Raw genomic sequence first — 25,577 nt, 5'->3', positions numbered from 1 at the left:
AGAGGATGAAGAGTGGAAAGGCTGTTGGTCCTGATGACATACCTGTGGAGGTATGGAGAGTATTCCAGAAGAATGGAGAAGAAATCTATTGGTGCCAATTTTTAAGAACAAGGGAGATGTGCAAAGCTGTGGCAGTTACAGAGGTATAAAGCTGATGAGCCAGACAATGAACCTGTGAGAAAGAGTAGTGGAAGCTAGGTTAAGGGCAGAGGTGAGCATTTGTGAGAGGCAATATGGTTTTATGCCTAGAAAGAGTACATAAGTACTAGTACATATTTAATTATTATTATTATTATTATTATTATTATTATTATTATTATTATTAGTTTATTTGTCCTGCTGTTGTGTTTTAATGTGTTCTTAAGAGTGTGAAACTTTGTTGTTGTTTGAAAGGCTACTTGTGTGATGATGCTTTTATGGCATATTTATATGTGTTTGTTGGATTAACTGTATGTTACTTCTTCCTGTCCGAGGACTACAGAAGAAATTTAGCTTGTAGCTAATTCTGGTAAGGCTGAGGACCATGCACTGTCCCTGTTAAATAAACAAACAAATAAATAAATAAATATTTGCTTTGAGGATGCTGGTGGAGAAGTACAGAGAAGGTAATAAAGAGTTGCATTGTGTCTTTGTAGATTTAGAGAAAGTGTACGACCAGGTGCCGAGAGAGGAGCTGTGGTGTTGTATGAGGAAGTCTGGAGTGGCAGAGAAGTATGTTAGAGTGGTGCAGGACATGTATGAAAGCTGTAAGACAGTCGTGAGATGTGCTGTAGGTGTGACAGAAGAGTTTAAGGTGGAAGTGGGTCTGCATCAAGGATCGGCTCTAAGCCACTTTTTGTTTGCTCTGGTGATGGACAGGATGACAGAGAAGGTTAGACAGAAGTCTTTTCTGGAGGAAATATTGGAGAGGTGGAGGTATGCCCTGGAGAGCAGAGAAATGAAGGTTAGCCGCAACAAGACGGAATAGACGGTGTGTGAATGAGAGGGACCCAAGAGGAACGGTGAGGCTACAGGGTGCGGAGGTAAAGAAGGTGCAGGACTTTAAGACTGAGGAGAGAGAGAGAGAGAAAGATTTTTAGGTGGCAGTGATGCAACCAACAGAACTTCAAGTAGATGCTGAGTGATATTGAGAGGAAATGTATCGAGAAGAAAGAGTATGTGGAAATACTGGATAAAGCAGATGAAGAGTTCAAAAACAAGTTCACAAAACAAGTCAAGACAACATCAGGGAAGGATGCATTAGACATTTTAGGGAAGGCTGGTCTGGAAAATCGGCATTAAGGGAAGATGAGGAAAAATTAGTACAGTTGTCGAATTTCACCATCAAAGAAGAAGAATGCATTTCACACTAGGGTGGCATTACCCCATCCTGACCATTCCTTACCTGCACCCATGCCTATAAAAAATATAAAAAGTACTTGAATCCAACTGCAGCATGGAAAAATTGATTCATTACAGAATTTACAAAAAATAATCTAAGTATTTAATTATTTAACTATTTTAGTGACTGTAAACAGTGATAATTTGTCATGTGCATCCTGTGTATTTCATATATAAATTTGTAGAAAATGTGCGTCCTCTGCAACTCATTCCCACAAGAACTAAAGTACAGTTGGCAGTAACACAACATAACCAGCTCTCTAATCTCTTATCTTTTATCTTCCAAGGTCATTGTGTTTACGTAAAACCACAATATTGGTTTTAAGAACCACAATAATTTGGTTTTTCACAAATCAATGAATAATCAGTTCAGTTTTTGGACAAAATGGTGAAAATAATAATACATTGGACACATCTTCATCGACTTTTCAAACTAACTTTCTTAGGTGTATAATGCTATGTCTTCACTAGATCTCGCTTCACTTGGCTTTCCACTGATGTCAGAAAGTTTTGAAGGGCTCCTGGACGTATACAACTCGCTGAAAATGCTTTGCATGTCGATGCAAATTTCTTGCAAAATTTCAATTCTTAAATTGAAAATGTGAAAATTGGTAAGGGAAGGCATGTGTACTGTATGCCAAGGTTCTTTATATGTATATAACTGCTTTTGCTGTCTCTACAACTCACTTCCAGTTTACATTACAGTCATGAATACTAAAAAGCAAACATTCATTGGTAATTAATACTGATTAAAGTACAGCTTGCATGAATTCTTAGACCAAAATGGGTTTATTAAATTTCTGTAACATCCCAACAATCCATCTTCGTAGTCCAATAGAGACCGGGGAGGCCAATGGTGACGGCTGTATTCAGGGTCGGGAGTAGCTCAGTGGTTAACTTAAAAGGCCCATGGTTTGGAAGGTTCCAGGCTTCTGGTTCAAATCCCACTAGTGACCACCGAGTTGTTGCTGTTGAGCAAGGCCCTTAACCCTCAGCTGCTTTTGCATAATGAAATTAAAAAATGTCAGTTGCTCTGGATAAAGTCTGCTAACTACAGTATATTTATTCCCATTTTGTCTGTTTTATCACTTTATTTACTTATCGGTGGACATATTGTTTTAAGAAAGAAAAAAACATTATTTCAAAGTATGTGCATCCCTCAGACCTACAGTTTTGATAAAAAAAAAAAAAAAGATCAAGTTGTCTTTTGTATAAGTCTAATATCCCTTAACTTTTATTAGAGCAATTTTGAACGAAGCCGCGGTCGGATGTGGCGGTAGACGCTAGATGGCACTATACAACACTGTAAACGTCTGAACAGGATTTATTAAACCGAGAAAGATTTTTTTCCGGAAGTTTATCCTGCGGTCTGTGTGCGCCTTGTAAATTCCTAAAAGGTAAGATACTGTGAGTTGTTAGAATGCACATTTAAAAAAAAATATTTAGCAGTAGCTGGTGTAAATAAAAAAAGAAGTTTGACTCATTTATTAGCTGGCATAAGCCAGGCATCCTGTTTCCTATATTATAACGCGGCAGTTTCTGTATGTTGTCTAGTTTAGCTTAGCCGGGGAGCTAAACATCTGCGAGCGTTTGTCTATTTTTGGGGCAGTTTGGCTCATAAAAAGCTCAGAATAGTTTAATTTAAAATTATAATGTTCCGTTTTTTAAACATTTTAGTGTTTTTATGTATGAGTTTTCTTGAAAACATGAGGTTTGAGGTAATAAGTTGGGTTAATTGCTTGTTTTCATGGGTTATGCGCCAAAATATACCTCCACAAAACGGTTACAATTTAATTTATATTTTTACCGTTAAATATCTTATTCCTATAATAATGATTCGTAGTCACGTGACAACTATCGGGAACATTAAAGAAAAAATGGTATATTTCTTTTTGCCCATATTTATTGTAACTGATTTGTACTTCGTAGAATCAACAATTTAGAAGACTCGTGTACTACGTTATCGATTCGTATGTGTCCTGTCTCCACCATGTTACATTACCGCCATCTACTGGTCTTGATCTTCATCATCCTCCTCCTCCTCCTCCTCCTCCTCCTCTCATAAAATACTCTTCCCAGTGTCTTCGACCAAAGGCCTGTCCAAATTCATGGCCCTTGTGTGTAAATCCAAAGTTTACATGTCTGTCTGTGGAGATTTGTTTACTGTCAGTGTTTCTATAGCAACAGGAAGCAAAGTCAGCATATTCAGCTGAATCTTTTTCTAATGTCTGACTGTCCAGTTAAGGTGAGTCTGCATTCATAGTAGCAGATTCTTGATCTTTGCTTTAGGGTTCAATGTGGTGTAGCCTGGGTAAAATGGGAGAGTTGCGACATCACTTTCTATATGCGATAATCTTCTCTGAACAGTTATGGTTGAGATGATTCTGCTACTCATGCTCTGTAAAGCCTTTATAACAGCTCTAATCAGAGTGGCTGTCAATTAGTGAGTTTTGAGGCTGGTAACTCTAAATGAACTTCTCTGCAGCAGAAGTAAGTTTTGGCCTTGCTTTCTTGGGACGGTCTTCATGAGAGGCAGTTTTATCATGGTGTTTAATGAGTTTTGCAAATGCACTTGACAATACTGTTCTTTTAAGAACTATTCCAGTACTGTTGACCTCTGTGTCTTAAAATAACAACTGCCTGTTGTTGTTACAGTTACATAAATACCTAGTTCCATAAGTATTATTTCATAGAATTTACAAAAAAAATCACTAAACGAAAACTAAGTTATTCCAAACTTTTGCACGTGTGTGTGTGTCTTTTTATTGCACAAGACTAGTCTCCCACATGACGCCCTACCTGCGAAACAAATGAAATTTGTTTAAATGTTAGGCTTATTGACACGTGCTGTACAATTTGCATTTTTTATGGTGTTAATAGTTCTGTAATACTTGTACTTACTGTACAATATTCTTTATTTCAGAGTAATTTGGTATCAATGGGTCGCCGAAAGTCAAAGCGAAAGCCTCCTCCCAAGAAGAAAATGACGGGAAACCTGGACACCCAGTTTACCTGCCCGTTCTGTAACCACGAGAAATCCTGCGACGTTAAAATGTAAGGCTCATCACTCACTCACTCACTCACTCACACATCTTCTATACCGCTTAATCCTGTATTCAGGGTCACGGGGGCCTGGAGCCTATCCCAAGAGCCTTAGGGCATGAGGCAGGGTACACCCTGGACAGCGTGCCAATCATCAATGACATTTAAAACAAGTTTTGGCATTTTGTGTCTAAATGTGAGGTGAAGGAACGGTGTAATGAAGTTCAACCAAGGGATAATTAAAACTCTGATGCTTTTGTGAGAGAAATTTTAAGCTATAGTTCCTCACTTGAGGTAGGAAATACAGAAATCAACCTTAATTGAAAAATCTGACCCGGACCGATTCTCTTTTATGGATTAGCACTGAACTCGATGTTAAATGTATTTGTTTAAAGAGTTTTTCGCAACACTTTCAGGTGCTCCATGCCACATTCAGGAAATTGAGATAAACCTGTTAAAAACTCCATTAACCATGACTGCATATGTAGCGGTTTTGTAACAGCTTCTGTATTGAGACAAATACATCAGTTCTGTAAATAGGGTTGTAAAATCTGCACAGCTTTAGCTGGATTCTCAGGTTATAGTCTAGTGCTGGCCGGGTGGCTGATAGAGTTGTGAATTACAGGTAGGTTTCAGTTCGATATGTTTTAGCTGCTGTATTTCATATATTTTTAAAATATTTTAAATATTACAGAAAAGTATTTAATAAATAATAAAACCGTGTAACCTGTGTTCATTGTTTAGATGCCATGTCTTGTGCAAAGAGATTTTTCTTTTTCCTTGCCGGTTTTTTGCTCCATACTCCAGCCCAGTAGGTGACAGTATTGCTTCAACGTTCTGTAGAAAAAGGAAGCATTTTTTTTATTATGCGTTTATTATATGGGTCTAATCCTGGAAAAAAACAAAAAAACATGGAATTCAGACATTGTTTTCCAGGCCCAAAAAAAGATAACCGGGCGATGGAGGTTGGACTTTGTGTTATGTCTCTGTCCAGCTTTATCATGTTATTACGTTAACCGGCTCCAGTTTATGTAAAGCTCGGTATAGGTCAGCCATGTTCTGGACTATTTTGGGGTTGCAACAATTCAACGTATATATTTGGGATTAGAATTACCAAGGACTACCAGGTATGATATCCCAATACCTGAGTACCAGTTTAATTAGGGCCCAAGCAGGACCCTCTTGTTTACCTAAGGATTTTTTTCCACACTTTTGGACTTTTTGGGGGTCTTAACATGCTCAAAAACTCATGATAATTGGCAGACAGGTTGGAATCTGCTGCCATTAAGATGCCCGAGAGTCGCGTGACCTAGGGCCCCCCACAATATTTTTCTGGACAGCTCATACACACTTTCATGTAGGCACACAAAACTTAGTACACATTAACTTACACCGAAAAATTATTAATAACCTTGTGTGGCCTTATATTGAGTGACATTATATTCAGTGACATCACATTGAGGAACATCATAGTGTGATGCTTTTTTCCAGCAACCGCGGCCTATTGTATACACGTACACATCACAAATGTTAACACACACACAAACACTTATATCACACACACATTACAAATGTTAACATTCTCACACATCTCTCACACACGCACAGATGCACGCATGCACAGATGCACACACACACGGACGCGTGCATAGACGCACACGCACGCACAGACACACACACGCATGCACACAAATACACACACACATACACACACATTACAAATGTATAGTATCTGAAATGTGCAAGTTGTGTTGTGCACCCGGGTTGGCGCAGGATGCTTGGGTCCATAATTACATTATATTCAGTGGTGCGCAACCATATATATTGTGTTTCTATTAGTTTCATGATTTTAGAAATATTTAGATTCCATTTTAGTTTTTTTTTTTAGAGATTATTACAATTTAAAACAAATTTCACAAGTATTTTGATTCTATTACACAGGATGCTGTGCTTCCTCCCACTAAGTAAATTGTTTAGTGTGCCACCTGTAGGATTATACAAAAACAGCAAAATTTACCACCTCAATTAATTTATACATTTTAAATTCATTAATATAAAGTTGATTTAAGTCAGCTTGATGTATTTATGCCACACAAAAATTATGATGGGTAACTGAAAATATATATTTTTTCTAGTATCTGAGATATTGATCTTTCAACTATTCCCATCATAGGGACGACACACAGGTTTTACGCCCATATTCCTGACGCAACCTTCCCATTTTCATCTGGGCTTGGAACTGGCACTGCATTCGGTGGCTGGGGTTGAGGGCTAAATAGTATTATAAAACTTTATAACAGCATAGTTACCCTAGTCCTCTTTTCCTGAATAAACAAAAACAAATCTTTAAATTAAGTCTTGAAAATGTAGAAAATTAGTGTTTTTTTCTGCTTTAACCCCTGTAATTCTAAAGTAATCCCATTTTTTTAAAAGACTTTGCACTTTGGGCTTTTTTTTTTGTTTATCCATTTATTATAATAATTTTTTTCCTTTTTAGGGAAAGAAGTCGAAACACGGGTATCATATCCTGTACCGTGTGCTTGGAGGAGTTCCAGACTCCCATCACCTGTATCCTCTAAACCAGCTTTAAGTAATCATCTTTGTGCTGTTTGTTTAATGCCGGAGTCATTTATAAAGTGACGTTTGTCATTAGATATACTGTGCATTATGGGTAATAACATGTTCGACCATCCGGAAAGACTAAAAAGCATGAAGGATCCAGATCTTCTTAGAACCGTTTTGTAGTATTTTACAGGAACTCAAATGTCATACTTCCCTAACCTCTGGCTCAGATCTCTCAGAACCTGTGGACGTCTACAGTGATTGGATCGATGCTTGTGAAGCAGCCAATCAGTAGCTTATCTCCTAGGGTCAGAGGTCATAGAAGACTTAAACGACCCTGTGCAAAACTTCAAGGTGTATTTTTCTATGATGAAATGTATCCTGTAAGATCCAGTTTGTCTCCTGAAGGATAGGAATCTTTTTCAGTCATATGTAGTCATGGTGTTGCCATTTATTGGTGTTACACTATGTAGAAACTCCAAGGAATATTCGGTGAGTTTGGAAGTGGTGCATTTGATAATACCTGATTGGACCCATGTTTTTCATTTGAGAATTTGTGAACTTTTAGTTTATGAACTTCTTAGTTAGTGTTTAGGTTTTTATATGTTTGATGATCAGTCAAGTTAAATGTCAATAAATTGTATCTTCCTTCTAAGGAAGTTTGTGGTGAAATAAGTCAATTTGCAGTTATTTCTACACACGAAGTGTGAAACACGTCCCTACTATTTATATCACCCTGAATGTAGTGATGCATGTCAATGAAGGGTAGGTTGTGATTGATGATGGTGTATCCCTACACCATGCGCACACACACTTTCTTGGAGTTTGATGGAAACCCACACCGACCCCAGGAGAACTTGCAGTCAGAAACTTGAGCTCAGGATTAAAATAGAACATTTGAAGATGTACATTAATATTAGTCTTAATTGCTTTGGAGCCAGTTCGTCATAATTTCTTACACACCTGACACAGAAACATGTGACTTTTTATAGTAATTTTATTGCAAAGCCTTGGCATTTAAAAACTCGTCATTACATGGTCACTATGGTTGCTAGGCAACACAAAGGAAAATGCACTGCTTGGCCAAAAACAAGTTGCCCACACTAATATTTTGTTTTAAATGTAGTTTTTGATTACAGAGCACAAAGTGGTAGCCAATTTAAGTGTGAAATGAACAATCTTTTACACTTTTTAAACTGGAACTGGAAAATTCCTGGACTTAATGTAAAGAAAAAAACAACAATGCATTGATGTGATGAGCTAATTAATTTAACACATTCAGGTTATTTGCTGGCTTTATTTTATTGCCACATAATGTTGTTGAGGCTAGACCTGACCAATGGAAGCCACCCACTGCCTCAAGAGGCTTGTACAGTGAGCAGTAGGCAGAATGGGTGCATCGCTTAATGCGCTTCTCTTCTTGAAATAGGGTCGATTTGGACTCATCAGACTATTAGATCTTTTTCTATTTGTGCTCCCTAACAAAGTTTTTTTTTTTTTATTAGCCTCACTGAGATGTGGTTTTCTTCTAGCCACAGAGCAGTTTAGTCCCAATCCCAGTGAGTTCTCATCATATTGTGTGCGTATGTAAATGCTCTGTTTTACTTTCACTATTAAAAGTTGTGATGTCAGATGTTGATTCTTTTATGATGCAACTTTAAGTGTTTCTGACCTCAATTCTTCTTTTTTTCCCTCCCAAAAAACATTTCTTTCATCAAGTTTTCAGTTCAGCATTATCTGGACTTTTTTGTCCAGATTTTAATAATGCATAAAATGGGTTATTAACCCTGTTCCGGTCATTTAAATTCTCATTAGTTTATTTTCTTTGCCAGATTTGGGCCAATAATCTGACCCTTCTGAAGTGACCCTTCTGAGTCACCGAGCCACGTTTCTCCCCTGCCCTACGTGTTTTACTGAAATATGACCACAAGATGGCACTCATGAAACACTGGAATGAACATACATTGCCACGTGCTGCACTGGAGAAGGCTTATATTTACTAGAAGTGCACAGATCATATGATTCCCTTGCTGATTTGTGTACAGCACCATCAGTGGGTATGGATTAATAAAGTCGTGTCAGCTGTTACTACAGGCCTTAATATCCCTCCTGCCTCTGGGGTTCAGTGAGAGTCATAAGTCACAGAAGTCAGCAGTGGCCTGTTTACCCTGTACTGGAGAATAGAAGTGGTGTTGCACTTGTCTATGTTCCCTTTTCAGGATAAGATAAATGCTGTACTTCTGCTCTGGTCAATGTTCTGGTTCTTTAACAGCACGATGGATTCATGTAGCAATAAATGGATAAAAAAGTTTGCTATTGTTTAGTAAATAAACTGTGCTTTGGCAAACATCTTATAGGTATAATTTGAATAAAACATTTAGGGATGTGTTATATTGTAAAATATATAACTTCACAATTTTTTTATTCCCCTATATCCACAAGCTGTAGTGTTTTGTAATTATTTTTACTTTTTTCAGGGTCTTAGAAATGTTTTGAACATTACGCCTTTTTACAAACTATTTGCGTATGTACAGTACTAGTCAAAAGTCTTGATCCACCACTTATTTCTTTATATTTCACTTTTAAAGAGATTACCTTCCTCATATTTTTTATTATAATAGTATTAAAGGATTCTCGAGGCTTCCTGAAGGATGTTTTTGGCTCACATTTTCCATCCAGTCCCTGTATCTGAGCAGTTTTAAAAGTTTCAGTTCTTTTTGGACCACGCAGAGACCTATAAATCAGTCAAGCATAAAAAACCCCTTCTAACCTAAGGGATGAACCAGCGAGAAACAGGTGCTGATGATAACAGATGATGAGGCCAATGATTAGTATACTGATGATGTTGAATGCTGAACAGTTGGAACGGACAAGAGGGGAAATGAGGTTGCTGATGAGGTTACATAACCTTTTTTAAAAATCTATTTTTAGGCATTTTGCAGCCTGTCAGTAAAATATTTGTTCCTATTTCTTAAAATGTAATCGACATCATAATCAGTGGTTGTTTTTTTGGGGGTTTGGGGTTTGGGGCAATGCTCAAACCCAGGCCACCGGACGCAGTGCTGGTCTCAAGCCAGATAAAATGGGAGAGTTGCGTCAAGAATAGCATCCAGCATAAAACCTGTCCCATTTTGTTGTGTGGATTGGATGGTCCGCACTGGTGACCCCCTTGGATGGGAACAACCGAAAGACCAACAACAATATAAAGAAATAAGGGGGTGCCTCAAGACTTTTAAATGTATTGTGTAATTTAGTAAGCAGGTGACCCTTTAAGTCTATCCTGATCTTTTATGAAAACATTTCTAACATCAGATCAAAAGTTGTCCACAATAAGTAAAATAACATTACATACAATTTCAACTGCAATCGGTCTTTTGGTATTTTTAGAGCTGGTCCTGGTGGTCATAGATTCGTATTACTGCCTGCTATAATAATCTAATAATGACCAAGACCTTTGCTCGGAGTGCATGTGCGCATATCATTACACACTCATGCACAGTTGCAATTACTTGCTGCATTCTACTAGAAAAGTAGTGCACTTCAGTAACTTTGTGTAAGTATATGGCTTACTTCTAATTAGATTTACTAATTTGGAAATAAGCACTTCTATGCCTTGGTGAAACCCAATGTGCACCAGATCGGTCTGCCCAAACGTCACCTTCCATCTAATCAGGACTTGATTTTATTTTGAAAGACCTGTTTGACATGACTCCATTGAACTCTCAAGTACATTTTGTATCTCATTCTTCTCTACTGGTGGATGAGGTGATGCTGGAGACTTACCCGGCAGATTTTACAGCACATTTTGGATTTTCCCTCTAGAGGTGGAATAGTTTAAAGGTTTCCAAATTGCTTCCATGTGGAGCACTTTCAGAAACCAAGAACTATTTAAGGAATGCATTTTTCTAACAATGCATAATAGGCACAGATAACAGGTCATGTAAAGACCATGTAAAGTCAAGTATCTCAGCCTCAGATGCTCTGGCTATGAATTACTTTTCTGCACTGTATTGTATGTTTTGTATTTCAGGACCTTGAAGGTTCCAATTTACACTTGTGTACACACTTATATAACTTAACACATAACTTAATTCTTATTATAACTTTCCAACTAAATTCTATGAACAAGATAAAATATGTCCTCCTTGGTGTCATGATTGCCTCTTTAAGCATTTCATTGTAACATTTGGTTTGATTTTCATGTTTGAAGACACACTGCCGGACTCTTGCCCTATAAAACTAGATCGGAACCCTTCACCCAACCCCTTTTAAAATTCCCCAAATCTTTACTTCATTTTTAAAAAGTAAACTCATTATTTTTGTACTGTGTTGTGTTTCTGCATGTGAACAGAAGTGATGCAGGAGGAATGTATTATTCAAGGCACAGAGTATGTTTTAGCATTTAGCTGTAATGGAAACATTCTATTAAACGTTACACACTTCCAAAAGCCATGCAATACTGGAGTGGTGTACATTACATTCTTCGCGTCATCTTGTGCCGCACCTGTAGATTTTGGCTCGATTTAAAGCCTCGCGGCAACACGGTACGTCCATCCGCATACTGTCTTCTAATTCATATTACGCGGGTGTCAAAGAGACAGAACAAAACATTGGACCAAGACAAGGATGGGTTTGATTTTAGATGTCTGACTGAAACAACGTGCTCTCTAAGGTGTTTTGGGTGACAAAGCTTGTCTCGTAAAGGTGGATAGAATTCTTAGGCGTTAGTGGGTGTAGTGCTTGGTTAGTACAATAGCATCTTTGTCAAACCTTTTTTTTTTTTTGTTACTTCCTTTGAGCCAAACTTCATATCTGAAGACTTGCAATCATCAGCAGCAACAGTCGACATTTAGGGCTATTTTCAAACCAAACCAAGATTTTTTTCTTTGTTTCACCGCCATTTTTAAAGCATAGTTTGTCCATTTGTTAAAAACAGAATGTCATGCAAAGTGGTGACAAGAAGCTGCTACACTCGAAAAACATACAAATATAATCGATTCTGAGTGAGAAGCAGGGACAGCCCGTGGCAGGAAAACATAACAAACATATATATATATATATATTTTATTCCATCTTAAATTAAACCTAATGTTCTGGTTCGGCGGATTGCTGTTAAGAGTTTGCGTGGTCTTGCAGGATAAGGTTTACATTTTTTTTTTAAAAACCGTGGGCAAGAAATAAGTGAATTTAAAAAAGCAGTGGTGTGTAGCCGTCTTAGTCAGAGTACTGGTATCCGTCAATCTGCATGTCCTGGCCGTTGTCCATGTAGTCTTCAGCGTAAGTGCAGTACTTTTTGTCGTAGACCTGACGCGGGAGCCCGTACACAGTCATGCCGGACTGCGATGCCACCTTGTTAGTACCCATTTGCAGTGAGACGATGGAAGTGTCACAGTTTTCCATGTCCAGCTTCTTCTCGAAGATCTGTCGCTTGGTACCCGGTGCCGTCATACCGGACTGAGTAGCAAGGGAAAAATAAATAAATAAAAGAAGGTAATACTGTTAATGCGTGTAAGTTTAGGCCTGTATAGACAAAGGTTTGTGGACACCCGTGTCTTCCCCATGCTGTTATCTTTGTGTGCTGTACCGTTACATTTTCTATTTACTGGAACCAAAAGGGCCCAAACCTATTCCACCATGACAGTGTATGTGTGCACATAGTCAGCTCCATGGACACACCTGAGTAGTGTGCACAGAATCCGGACCTCAACTCTTTGGGCCAAATCAGAATGTTTATCATTCCACAGGTCTCCTTGTCCAACTTCACAAATCTTTATGTGTCTGAATGTAGTGGAAAGCCACTGCATGTTCATGATGTGTCCACAAACTTATGGCCATGAACAATAATGTAATGACAAAAAACTACAATTTGTAATAATTAAATTATTTCCTGCTTATTTTGGAACTAAAGCTTTACAGTTTGCATTCTGTTGTAAATACTCTGACAGCCAGTGAAACGTGGCATAGCTGCTGAGTTAAACTACAACCAATGTGTAAAACACTGCAGATAATCACAGATCATACATGGACTGGGTTAAACATGACCAAATATGAAGCAGTGATGTTACACTTTATAAGCACCTGATTGGCTCCTTTGTTAGTTCCCATTTGCAAGCTGATTGTTGACTGGTCCAGAGGATTCTCCATGCCAGCTTTGGGGTCATAGAGGTGACGCCTTGTTCCGTATGATGTCATCCCCTTCTGGCTGGCGAACTTGTTGGTCCCCATCTGAGAGAATCCAAATAAGAAAAGCATTTGTATGTCTTAATCAGTCTTAATACAAGGGGCCAAGAGGTAATAAACCAGTGAGAGTAAACCTGATTTTGTGTTTATTTTGTGCAACATATGCCGCTCTATCATATTGTTGCAGTTTTTGCTAAATGTATTTGGATTCAACATATTCCTAGTGGTACCAGACAGTGTACACACAAGGCATATTAAACCTATGAAGTTTCTATAGACAAAATATATAATAGAGAAACATAGACTGACCTGAAGGCCGATAACGTTGCGCCCCTCCTTCAGTTTCTCAGGTGCAAACCTACGCTGCTGTTTCTCTGCATACTTCACCCCGATGTCAGATTTAGTATGGACACCTTTAGATTTAGCCTGGACACAGTAAGATGGGAAAAAATAAATAAGTAAAATACATAAAAAGAGTAGTTTATGTTCTGTATTGCAAATGTTTTGCAGGCCACCGAATGATTTGAATTTTTCCATTGGATCTTCTCATACAAGCTCATCCTTGATATGTAATAAAGGGGACCTTTAGACATTTTTTTAGACATTTGGATGGGTCTTCAGTATGCATGTATAAACAAAGAAATAAAATAAACCCATGAAGAAAAACAATCACTGATTTGTCCTTTTCAATTTTTTTGTATTGGCCAGAGTTTAAACATGCTGATTAGATTTCCCCCCCTAATGTGACCTCATATAAGAAGATACCCCTCCTGTGATTCATTGCTCAGCTTTGTTGTTCTCTGGTGTGGCATGACCCAGCACAAGCTCATTTACACATTATCCATTCACATTATAAAGTACAGTATATCTATACTGTACTTACTTTACTTTAGACCAAGTTGGCACTAAAATGAGATAATTACTTCTTTTTAAATAAATCTACACAGCCTATTTCATGACATTCATCATTGTTTCCATAGTAACACCATATTCAAAGGCACCTGTATGGCAGATACTCATCATCTATAACTAATAATCATACAAAGATGAGATACTAGAGGTGACCATGGCAGGTCATTTAGCAACAGATATCACTTTCAATCACTTTACATACTGTAAGCCAATCAGGCTTATCTAAATAAAATTGCTAGCGGACTAGCTGAAAAATAATCCAGTGTTTGTTCACAGTCCTTGCTCTGTAAACAGGAAAGAAACAAAGTGCTGCAGATCACGCCACAAAACACCATTTCAGCCAACCAGCAATGCATTTTTTGACGTATAAATTTCAGGAGCATGAAAAAAAAAGGTAGTCTGGTTTATTCATTATGTCACCATGCATTATAAGACATCCATGATGTATACCTTTTACTTTAATCAGGTACTAAAAAAAGAGAAAACACTACAGCCGGTGTAGTGTCGAGTTTCTACCTTGTAGTCCCGAGCTTCTGGGTTTAATCCTGAGCGTGGGTGACTGCATGGATTGGTAATATATTTCCCCTTAAATGTCCCCTCCTTTGGGATCAGTAAAGTACACTGCCTGACCAAAAAAGTCGCACACACTAATATTTCATTCGACCGCCTTTAGCTTTGATTACAGCACGGAATCAGGTGATGTGTGAAAATGATTCCTCAAGCTCCCAGAACCACTCTTCCACAGTTTGAGACCTGGAATGTATCCATGTCATTAGGGAAAAAAAAATATCCACTGATGTAATAACCTGATCATTCAGTACATTCAGGTCATCAGCTGACTTCATTTTATTTCCACATAACATTGCTGAGTCTAGACCTGACCAAGTGAAGTTACTCCAGATCAAACAGTGTGTCCAGAGACTTGTACAGTGGACACTAGGCATGATGGCTGCATCGCTCTGCATAAGGACTCATCATACCACATGGATTTTTTCCCAATCCCTGCAAACTGATTCATTTTTCCAAATTAGTATTACTAACAAGTGGAGTTATATGGCCAGATGTTTAGTCCAGTGTACATCACCCTGTGTAAATGCTCTTACTTTTCATAGTTAAACACGGCTGAGATTTATTCTGTTGATTTTTTAAATTTGCAAATTCACTAAGAGTTGAAGTGATCTCCAATCATGGGCATTTATGTTCATTTTTTTATTTCTTCCACAAACTTGACAGTTCACCACTATGTTGGTCCATGCTTTAAGAATGTCTTTGATTCTTCTGAACTAATCTCAGTAATTGTAATGTTTTCTTTGCTTGATCCTGGCCAACAATGCTGACCCTTCAGAAATGTGGGCATTTTTCTGGCCAGGCAGTGTATATCTTTCTGTCTGGCCTCATGCTTACCAATGTAAGATAATTTTTAAATTAGTGTGTCACTTAAGAAGGAGGCTTACTGTCATTTTTAACTATGCCGCCCTGTCGCCTTGCACCTCCGGGGTTCGGGTACGATTCCCGGCCAGGCTCGATTCCCGTCTCTGTGTGTATGGAGTTTGCATGTTCTGTCCGTGCTTGGTGGGTTTTCTCCAGGTACCCGGGTTTCCTCCCACACTCTATGACCACAGTCGAAAGACCTGCAGATTATGCTAATTGGTGTTCCCAAATTGTCCGTAGTGTACAAATGAGTGTGTGAGTATACTGTTATGTGTGTGTGCCCTGTGATTGATTGGCACCCTGTTCAGGGTGTACCCCGCCTTGTGCCCTAAGCCTTCTGGGTTAGACTCCAGGACCCCGCGACCCTGAATGCAGGATAAAGCGGTTGGACGGTGAGTGAGTGATATTACTGATAACATTTTACAGTCATTTAAATGTAACTACTGTATAAAAGGATAGTTAATTGTATCCTTCCGTAGTTACATTTAATGGTGTGGAATAATGTTCTTTAATAAAATTTATGCAATTTATTTGATCAGAGCAAATGTAGTACAAGAAGAATAGCAAATTCTGTTTGAAAAATAAACCACCCTATCAATTAATTTGTTCAAATATAAAATCATGCCAAAATCATTAGTACACTAGCTGTATTCTTATTCATTTACTAGAAACTACCCTATGTGGGGGAAAAACTGATTACAAAATCCGGCTAATATAACACATAAAATAAAAAAGTTACCATTTTTAAGCGTTCTCTCTAAATTTGAATATGGCCTTTCACAGAAACAGGGGCTGTCCCACTAATTAGCTCACTGATGGAGTTTACATCTTAATTTTAATTTTAAATTCTGACATTTGTCATTTGTTCTGTCTTTTGTTCAATACATAGCTTCATGTGGGAAATGACATTTATTTATATGTGATCCATTATACAAAGTCAGGTATTAAGTCACACAGGTTGGTTTTGCACCATGGACAATGTTGTGCAGTAGATAAAATGTAGAAGATTTTTTGGCCACAAATGGTTAATAAATACCTTATCTTCTTCCTGATCATTCAACAGGACTGAGAGTTTTAATCCTAAACATTGTTTTAATAAACTTTAATAAACACTATCCAAGCTGGTTACTCCAGTTGTCATAAAAAAAGAGAAGATTAGCCGGTGTAGTATCCTGGTGTCAGAATGAGGCTGAGGTTCCCTCTTTCTTATTACGTCATGGAATCCTAATTTAAATATTATAAACAAGATTTCTACTGTTATTTTTTTTAGGCCATCTACATAAGCAAATTCGCACTGACCATATCTCAGCAACCAGACCGGAAACATAAACATTAGCTTTGAAATTTAACATTTAGGGAATTAGAAATTTAATTATTTACATACGGAAACATTTTAATTAATGAATTTTTGATATTGACTATTTTACAACTATAATGCACATGGTACATTAGTTACATTGATAATCTTGCTAAATAATAAAAACTATTCTGGCCTGCGTTTTTTTTTTTTTTTTTTTCATTTTTGTGTATTTTTTCACATACACTGTATTGATAGCATGTCATTTTTGGTGAATTCACTTAATTCTGTTTAATGAGTTTAACCTAAACATACCAATTTGTACCTTTATTTGACATTATTTATTTTTGTTCAACTTGCATACAAGAATTAACATTTTTGCAGGGGATGTTCAAAGACTGGGTTAAATAGAACTGAAAATTGAACTACAGTAGCTATAAATAGCTAGAGAGCATTTAATTAGGTCATATTTTACTGTGCTACGGTTAAAAATTTTTGGACCAGCTTGTGTTGATTGGTTGATGTTTTGAAAAACCTGTGGTAGCTTGTCTTAAATTTTTTTTAATAATATTTGTTAATTACGTCATAGACCTGAATATAATCCTTTTATTTCATCCTTTCAATTTAATCCTTTTTATTGGTAAATTAATAATTGATGTCTCAATGTGTTTATTACAATTTTATCATTTATTTATAATGGATTATTTGTCTGGATTAATTAATAAATATATTCTTGAAGCAGGCTGTAGCCGATACTGGGACCTGCCAGTAGAAGGAAATACTTTGGCTTTTACAGGATGTTGAGGACTACAGTACATTTTATTAATATTTAACATACTAACACAGTATCTTTTTTCTTTTTTCTATATGTTCTTTGCTTTAAGACAGTTAAACTGGTTTAGAGTTTTATTAAACAGTTAAACAGAGTTTTATTGCAATGTCTGATTTCTCCTGGTCATTCCATTATTTTGTCTACCTCATAAATATTAGCCAGAACTTTTGAGCACAGAAATGAAGGGATTAGAAAATCACTGGCTTGCATGCACGAAAGCACTTACACAAATAACGCTATTATTAGCATTTAAAAACTGCCAGAAAATCCTTCAGCTTAGAAAACTCTAAAAAGTTCTGATTTGTTTGGGTCACGTGAACGCTGATGGTTCCAAAAAAATATTTGTTACACACGTGCATTCTCCAGCAGAGCCTATGAGATCACTGTTCATTCTTTACTCTATTCCCCAAGCATTTCTGCAGAATGAAGGAGAGTGGAGTGGAGCATTCAATTCAGTGTTTTAAGAAATGTGCGTGCTTACAGAAAATACATCTGCATGAAAATGCGATATAAATGGAGGAATGTATGCACGCTCACTAAGAAACGTTTGTAATTCACTCACCATCCCAGCCAGTGTGATCAGAGTGCTCTGAACCTGCGTGTGGTTGACGTTCTCAAACAGGTCATTTGCCTCAAAGATGTCATGTGGCCTCAGACCGTAATCCTGAATGGCTCGGACGAAATTTCCTATGTTTTCCAGCTGTAATAAAAGAGGACAGTTTGTGTTTAAAGCACAGTCATTTTTGAACATTGAATTCTATATAAAGACAGATTTGTGCTGCAAAACATTCTGTTTAAATCTGGCATCAATCAGCAGTTTCCTCTTTACTTTTTTGAGAGAGAAACTGAACAACATGTGTTACAATCTGATCTGGTTCTCGGCAAATAAAAAAAACAATAATAAATATGAAAACCATGTATTTAACTGCTTACAGAAAACTTAATAGAGTAGAAGAGTAGAAGACAAAACAAAAAATACTGGTTTAACAAAACCCAGCAATGTTACCCAACATTTAACCATTTATTTAATACTTTGTTTAGGGATTCATGACTTAAGGTTAATGTGGGTGTTTTAAATGAATTGTAGCATTGGTGTAAAATTATCCAATGAATAATTCAATCAATTTCACATGAATTTAAGTCAATCCTAGAACACAGAACAGTTTCCCAAGGCACATTACAATAAGTGTGTATACCATGCGGACAGAAAGTTTTCAGATGTGTTATCTTTCACACTCACGTTAAAATAGATAAAATTTTTACTCACCATTCCACGCAAAGTAACAACAGATGTGTGGAGTGTTTTGCTAATTTATAAAGACTGAAATATCACATTTGCATAAGTATTCAGACTTGGTTTAAAGCACCAAGAATAGTTCAGGCTCAACCAGGTTGAAAGAGCGGAGTCAGTACAGAGCCGTTTTCTGGTCCCTTTAGAAATTCTCTATTGAGCTCAGGTCCAGACTCTGGCTGGGACGCTCCAGGACTTTCACAGAGTTGTTCTGAAGCGTTGGCGTTATGCTTTGGGTCTTTGTCTTGTTGAAATGTAATCCGTCTCCCTATTCTGAGATCCTGAGCACTCTGGAGACTTTTTTTTTTTTTTTTACTCAGGATTCTCTTGATTTTTCTGGATCTATTTTTTCCCCATTATTCTGACTCGTCTCCCAGTCACAGAAAAAAATCCTCACAGTATAATACTGCCAAAGTTACATTTGATTGTAGGGATGGTTTTAACAAGGTGATTTACACTGTCTGATTTCCTGATATAAAATAGATTTTAATAGATCTTTGTATCATTAGAGCACATTTAGCTCCTTCAGGTGCTTTTTCTGGCAAAATACAGCCAGCTGTCATGCACCTAGTGCATGTGAGGAATAGCTTCTGTCTGGCAACTGTACCATAGAGGCCCAATTGGTTGAGTGCTGCAGTGATGGCTGTCCATCTGTAAGTCTCTCCCATCTCCACAAGGGAACTCAGAATCTCATTTATAATGACTCTTAGGTTCTTGGTTAGGTTCCTTCCTCCCTCATTACTGCTGGGAACTTATGTTCAATTAATTCAATTAGGCACAGGTGGACATGTTGGAGAAGAATCTCAAGGACCACAGATAAGAGTAGGGTGCACCAGAGCTCAACAGCAAGTGTCATGAAAAAAAAAGTTAAATAATTATATAAATGGTATATTTTGAAGGGGGGTAATTAAGTTGAATCCAATTCCCACCAAAGAACACCGGTTTTTACTTTCTCATTGTGGAGGGCTGAGTGTATAGTAATGAGAAAAAAAAGGATTTGGATCCATTTTCACATGAGTTTCGAACATAAAATGTGGAAAACTTGAAGGAGTGTGAAAACATTTTTTCAGCACTGTACAGGGTGAAGCTCCTTTACAGCCTTACAGCTCCAGAAACCCCTGGTTTGATCCTAAGCTTTAATTTTTGCATGTTCTCCCATGTCTGCACAGGTTTCCTATGGATGCTCCAGCTTCCATCCACCACCCAAAAATATAAACTGCCTCTAGGTGTGAGTGAGTGCGGAAATGTGCTTTAAAACTGGCATTGCATCCTGTGAGTTTCTGTTTTGCATCCGAGATCCACTCAGTATCCCATAACACCATGACCAGAATAAAGTGGCTACTGAAGATAAAAGGATAAATTCATATTGATGGAAGGCTGATGACTGTGTAATCCTGCTTTATTGTTGCACTAAGGACTATTCCTGGTAAGATCATGATGCTTAAATAGCAGCAGCAGCAGGAAATAGATTACACTGAAAATTATGCAAAAAATTCTATATTCTTTATTTTATTACATACTTTATTTTATTTTATAATATATTATTGTAAACTGACTCACTGATTAAACATTTTCTAAATCAGGAAATACCAATTTGGTATTGTCATCTGTTCAATAGGGACCCAAAGAATAACAAAACTTTGGCTAAGGAACATCAAACTATACCATTATATATTCTATGGCCAAGGGTTTGTGCACACCTGACCATCACAGCCAGGTACAGTTTGTATAAATGGCCTAGAGATGCTACGCACCCTCCAGTTCTTACCTTTTACAAATAATAGATCAATATATCGTTTAATTTTTGGTATCCACATCATTGAATTTGTGATAACAGATTTTTAAGAAATATATATATATATATATATATATATATATATATATAATAAGACTGTTGACTAATTTTAATAAGCTCAGAAGAGTCTCACACACACACACACACACACAGATGTTCTAAACTATACTATAATATGCATTTTGGTTACACCACCCACTACAAAAGCAACAATAATTAGCATAAGCTGAACATTTTTTAAGGCTGTGAAACTAATTCAGAGCATAGAGTCCTTTAGGTTTAAGATACGTATGGAGAAAATCTCCTTTGATGACGATCTAAGCCTGCGTTAAAGGATTTTGCAGAAGTTTTATCTAGATATTTGGTTCACCACTGGCTTTACGCCGAGTTATTTTTCAGAGGGATGAATAGGTCCAGTGTGTTTAGCAGCCGTGCCGTGTAATGTAATCTTAGTAGGAACTATTATATGATTGTAGAAAAGCGTATGTTGAGTTTTTTCGAAAAAGAAATTTACCTGATGCCAGTTCTGAGTGGAGTTGTTGATCTTTCTCACAGAGCCGGGCTGAAGAGCATTGATGAGTCTGATTAAACAAATAAAAAGAAAAAGAAGAGGCGACCAGCACAGATTGATATTTATTTTTATTTATATTATTGCTTAAATGACTTCCATGCTGGTATTGCTGTATTATACCTCAACTATGACCGATCAGTAAGTGTTGGTTAATTTTCTATAAATCGCACTTCAATACGTTAATGTTTCTGCTGTAACCATGAATTCACAGGAGTTTGTATGGCAACTGCTCTAGAACAAATAACCAAAGAATTAAATTTATTGCTGTTTAAGGAATTAGTGATATAATGAAGCTATTTGTAAGAGTTTAATACAGAGAGTTTAATAAGGCTCTAATACAGAACCTCAGTTTTTTTACTTTTAATCCTAATAGCAAAAAAAAATTACCTTTCTACAAATTCTGCCCATCCCATGTCTGACCCTAAAATGTTCTCATTGTCTGTAACTGCAGTGATTCTGGAGCTGTTACTTACTCGCACAAGATGACGCCATCTTTAAGGCCCTCCATGAAGTTGTCTGGAACTTTGCGCCCAGTGAGCTCATGGATCCAAATTTTGAGCTCTTCCTCCTTCTGGGGGTCATACTTCTGTGCAAGCTGGAGGTCAAATGTCAAACAGGGTCACTGTAGCACCTTTAAAACATTTCTATTACATTTCTAGCTGCGTCTTTAAAAAGACAACAAGCATGGAGCTCCTCTGAAATTTACCTTAGTTTCATGTTGTTTTTACTGATAAAATGTTCACAGACAAAATCGACACGGTTAACCTTAATTATAGCTACAAATCAATTAATTTCTGTTATCGCAACTGCAAAAAGACATCGCACCGGGATGATGAGTGTTCTAGAGAGAATATAAACTGACAAAAATTGTTGGTTCTTCTAGACTTCGCAAAACTATCATCCACTAGTCCTTCATGGAAAGTTTCAAGTACTCTTATTTCCAAGACATGAAAAACTCTGTTACATTATAATGTTTAACCATATGAATATTTATAGTGACCACAGTTTATAAACTAATATCCCATCAAGACATTTCAGCCCATAAATGTCCACAAATGTCAACACTGTTTAATGTCCATAAATTATCTTCCTTTCATTTAAAGGGCTTCCAGCCATGAGATAGAGGGATATGAAAAAAGGCATTTCTGTATAAACAACTTCAAAATACTTCAAAATAGTATTTTTTTTGTGTCTCTTTTTCTGAAATGTTTGTGCTCCTTATGTCTGAAGACCGAGAGAGAAAAGAGACCGAGAGAAAGGAGAGAAAGAAAGCGTGCCAACAATAACACTGATTTCAAAGCAGCAGGGGTTTGCTTGGCTTCCACTTCAGCACACCAAACTTGGGAGTAACATACCGCTCTCCGCTTTTCTCTCTCTTTTCTTTCTCTCGCTCTGTCTCTCCCTCTCTCACACCATAATAATTACATATACATACACTTATCTCTGTATCTCACACCCTACACAGATGTCTATCCATCATCAGCTGACCTTCCCACCATCTCTCTCTCTCTCTCTCTCTCTCTACCTTCATGCTCTGCTGTCCTTTTAAAGTGAAACACTTACACATGCTAACCACATCCGTTTATGGGCTGTAAGACGGACAGACGTCGTCTCCAGCCAAGGAATTCTGCTCAGGCCTTCATTTGTTGTTTTTCTCCCTCACTGTGGACATGGAGGAATGCTATCAAAACTGGCTACTCTCCTGTGTTTCTCTTTCTAAACGGTGTGCATGCTGTTGTGGGTTGTCTGAATCCAGAACCGTTTAAGTATCAGTCCAAAGAGCAAATTATAACTGTGTATAAAAAATTCAGGAGCCCATTACTGGAGTATTTCTCTCTGAGCTATAATCCTCTGTAAACTTGTTTTCAAAGTTCTGAGGCAATGATTGTGCAAAAAGCAGCAAATGCTTATTTAAGTTTAGGGTACAAGTTTCTCTGTGGAACCTCTCATTTCTTAGGCTAGGCTATTCTGTGGCGCTCTACCTAAATCACAAACTGTTTACACTACGCCACTTTCCTGAGGCTGTGGACTCAGAGCGAGCTCTGTACTTCCTTATTTGGGGAACAGAAAGTCACAGGCCTGTCACTCAGATGGACACAGAGACCTAATATCATGGATACACCCTCATCCACTGGGTCACTCGTCATGATGGGCTGAAACACATGGAGCATGCTGGGAAATATGACAGAGTCACAGTCTTTTTTTGTCACTTGACCGCAGAAATACAAGAAACACAAAACAGAATCCACTGAGAGGGATCAGAATTGCTTTAAAAAGAACCAACAATGGTGTTCATGCATGGCTTTCACACAGACTTTGCACACATCCTCATATACACACTGTCAGAAATGAATGAACTTTTCCATGTTGTTGGCGCGGTAGCACTATGTGTACATTTTGAATGTTTGGTATGCGTATTTTACCTGGGGTAGTGCATGTGTGTTACATTAATTAGTTTTTAGAGTAAAGCTTTAAAGGTGTGTGAGTCATACAACTATTTACCTTAGGTTCAATTGTAAAGTATATAAAAATATATGTAAATTATATACATACTCTAAGAACAAAGAACTGCACACATACACACACAATAATGATTACTGCACTAAAAAATGCTATCCATATCAAACTTACACTAAACTCTTGCATTAACCTCATTAACTAATAAAAAACATTCTATCTTTCATAGTTTCTTAATAAATGCATTAAAACCTCATGATTTTGTGAGGCCCTTGTGATCTCTTCAAAGGCTTGTGACTGAGGTTGCTCAATAGTTCAGAAACTAAATTCTCACAAACAGTTTTTTGTACCTGAGCCTTCAATAATGAAACTGGACTCCATGTTAAATTGAACACATTTCCTGTTATACTAAACTTCCAACCTCCTAACACACTGCTGATCAATCCCTGCTATCTGATATCACCCAAATGAGGATGGGTTCCCAGTTGAATCTCAAGGTTTCTCCTCACTGCCATCTTAGGGAGATTTTCCTTGCCACTGTCACCCTCGGCTTGCTCATCAGGGACAAACTGATAATTATGATTATATATACTGTATATAAAATAAGTCTTTCTATGGTTCACTTTTTTGTGTATGCATGTTTCGGGTTTTATGGGGACCTGAAAGGACTAAATATCCTCACAATGAAGGATATTGACAAGTGTCCTAACAAATCATTCAGTTTTATTTATATAGCGCACTTAACAATGGTCATTGTCGCAAAGCAGTTTATAATAATCCAGTATTTTGATTCTGTAAGCTAGTTGCGGCAATGACCACTAAATATACAGAGTCAGCCAAAATATGTATACCCACTTTTTAAAAAAATTTAATACTAGATTTCTTGCTATACGTTATATTAATATATATTATAATATTATGATAATAATAATATAATATAATTAAGATTATATAAATATAATATACATCATACTTCTTTCTTTTCCTGAATGTGTATACTTTTATTTTTGCCTGACTGTGATTATTAAGCGCGCTATAAAAATAAAACTGAAGTAAACAGTGAGGACACTTGACAATATCCTTCATTGTGAGGACATTTTGTCTTTTCAGCTCCACACAAAGGCCTAAACATGCGCAGACAAAGGAGAACTATAGAAGGACACGTTTTATTTCTTTACACACAGGCTCAATATAAACTACGCCTATCCTGAAGACAGAGTCAAATGTTTTGGCACTCAGGCGCGTCAAAGCCCAAGCAGCCACCGCCTCCTGATTTAAAGCCCCAGTGCGCCGCGCGCGCTCCCGCTACACACCGTGCACGCTGCTATCGCGAGAACGCGTCTCTTACCTTACTTTTCACCTCCGCTGAAAGTCCGAAAGCTGGACCGCTTCTGAAATGCTGTGACATTTTTTTAAATAGACTTTTAGAAGTAGAAGAAATGCGTTAGTTGGGGAAAACCTGAAGAAGAGTTATCCTGCCCAAGCAGATATCGATGGAAAAAAAACTGAGCCCGGTGCTGATGTTGGGGGGATTTGCTTCCTCGGTTACTATCCTGTTTTTCCCCGCATTAGGAGAGCAGAAGCGTCACAACGCCACACTTTTCCCCCAATCTTTTTTAAACTCTTCCCGTCTGCGCGTGTCCGCCGTGCGCTCTCATTGGCCAGGGACGTCGTCCAATCCGCGCGTTACGTCTTCCTCCCGGTGATGTCAGCAGCATGGCATTAAAACTCGGCTGCTGTCATTTTTTCCGCCCTGAATAGAATTTACGGATGCCCCTTATTTGTCTGCAAATATGCTGCACTTGTACTTCTGTTTACATAAGCTGC

The 25,577-nt window shown here is 37.5% G+C and overlaps 2 protein-coding genes across 2 annotated transcripts; one reads left to right on the top strand and one right to left on the bottom strand.

Moving 5' to 3' along the window:
- Positions 1 to 2,685: 2,685 nt before the first annotated feature.
- Positions 2,686 to 7,659, top strand: elof1 (elongation factor 1). Its single transcript, XM_053514459.1, has 4 exons — positions 2,686 to 2,777; positions 4,304 to 4,434; positions 6,920 to 6,990; positions 7,215 to 7,659. Exons 2-4 carry the CDS (start codon positions 4,319 to 4,321, stop codon positions 7,277 to 7,279), a joined length of 252 nt encoding a protein of 83 aa, XP_053370434.1. The 5' UTR covers positions 2,686 to 2,777; positions 4,304 to 4,318; the 3' UTR covers positions 7,280 to 7,659.
- Positions 7,660 to 7,963: 304 nt separating this feature from the next.
- On the bottom strand, positions 7,964 to 25,361 carry cnn1b (calponin 1, basic, smooth muscle, b). Its single transcript, XM_053514458.1, has 7 exons — positions 25,099 to 25,361; positions 21,767 to 21,888; positions 21,237 to 21,303; positions 18,199 to 18,336; positions 13,474 to 13,590; positions 13,063 to 13,209; positions 7,964 to 12,438 (listed from the first exon to the last, which is right to left on the bottom strand). The coding sequence occupies exons 1-7, from the start codon at positions 25,156 to 25,158 to the stop codon at positions 12,199 to 12,201; spliced, it is 891 nt and encodes a 296-aa protein (XP_053370433.1). The 5' UTR covers positions 25,159 to 25,361; the 3' UTR covers positions 7,964 to 12,198.
- Between the last annotated feature and the right edge of the window lie 216 nt (positions 25,362 to 25,577).

The sequence above is a fragment of the Clarias gariepinus genome, chromosome 16, assembly GCF_024256425.1.
Source record: "Clarias gariepinus isolate MV-2021 ecotype Netherlands chromosome 16, CGAR_prim_01v2, whole genome shotgun sequence".
Lineage (NCBI taxonomy): Eukaryota > Metazoa > Chordata > Actinopteri > Siluriformes > Clariidae > Clarias > Clarias gariepinus.
The sequence above is the reverse complement of the archived record's forward strand: the minus strand, read 5'-3'. Positions and strand labels throughout refer to the sequence as shown.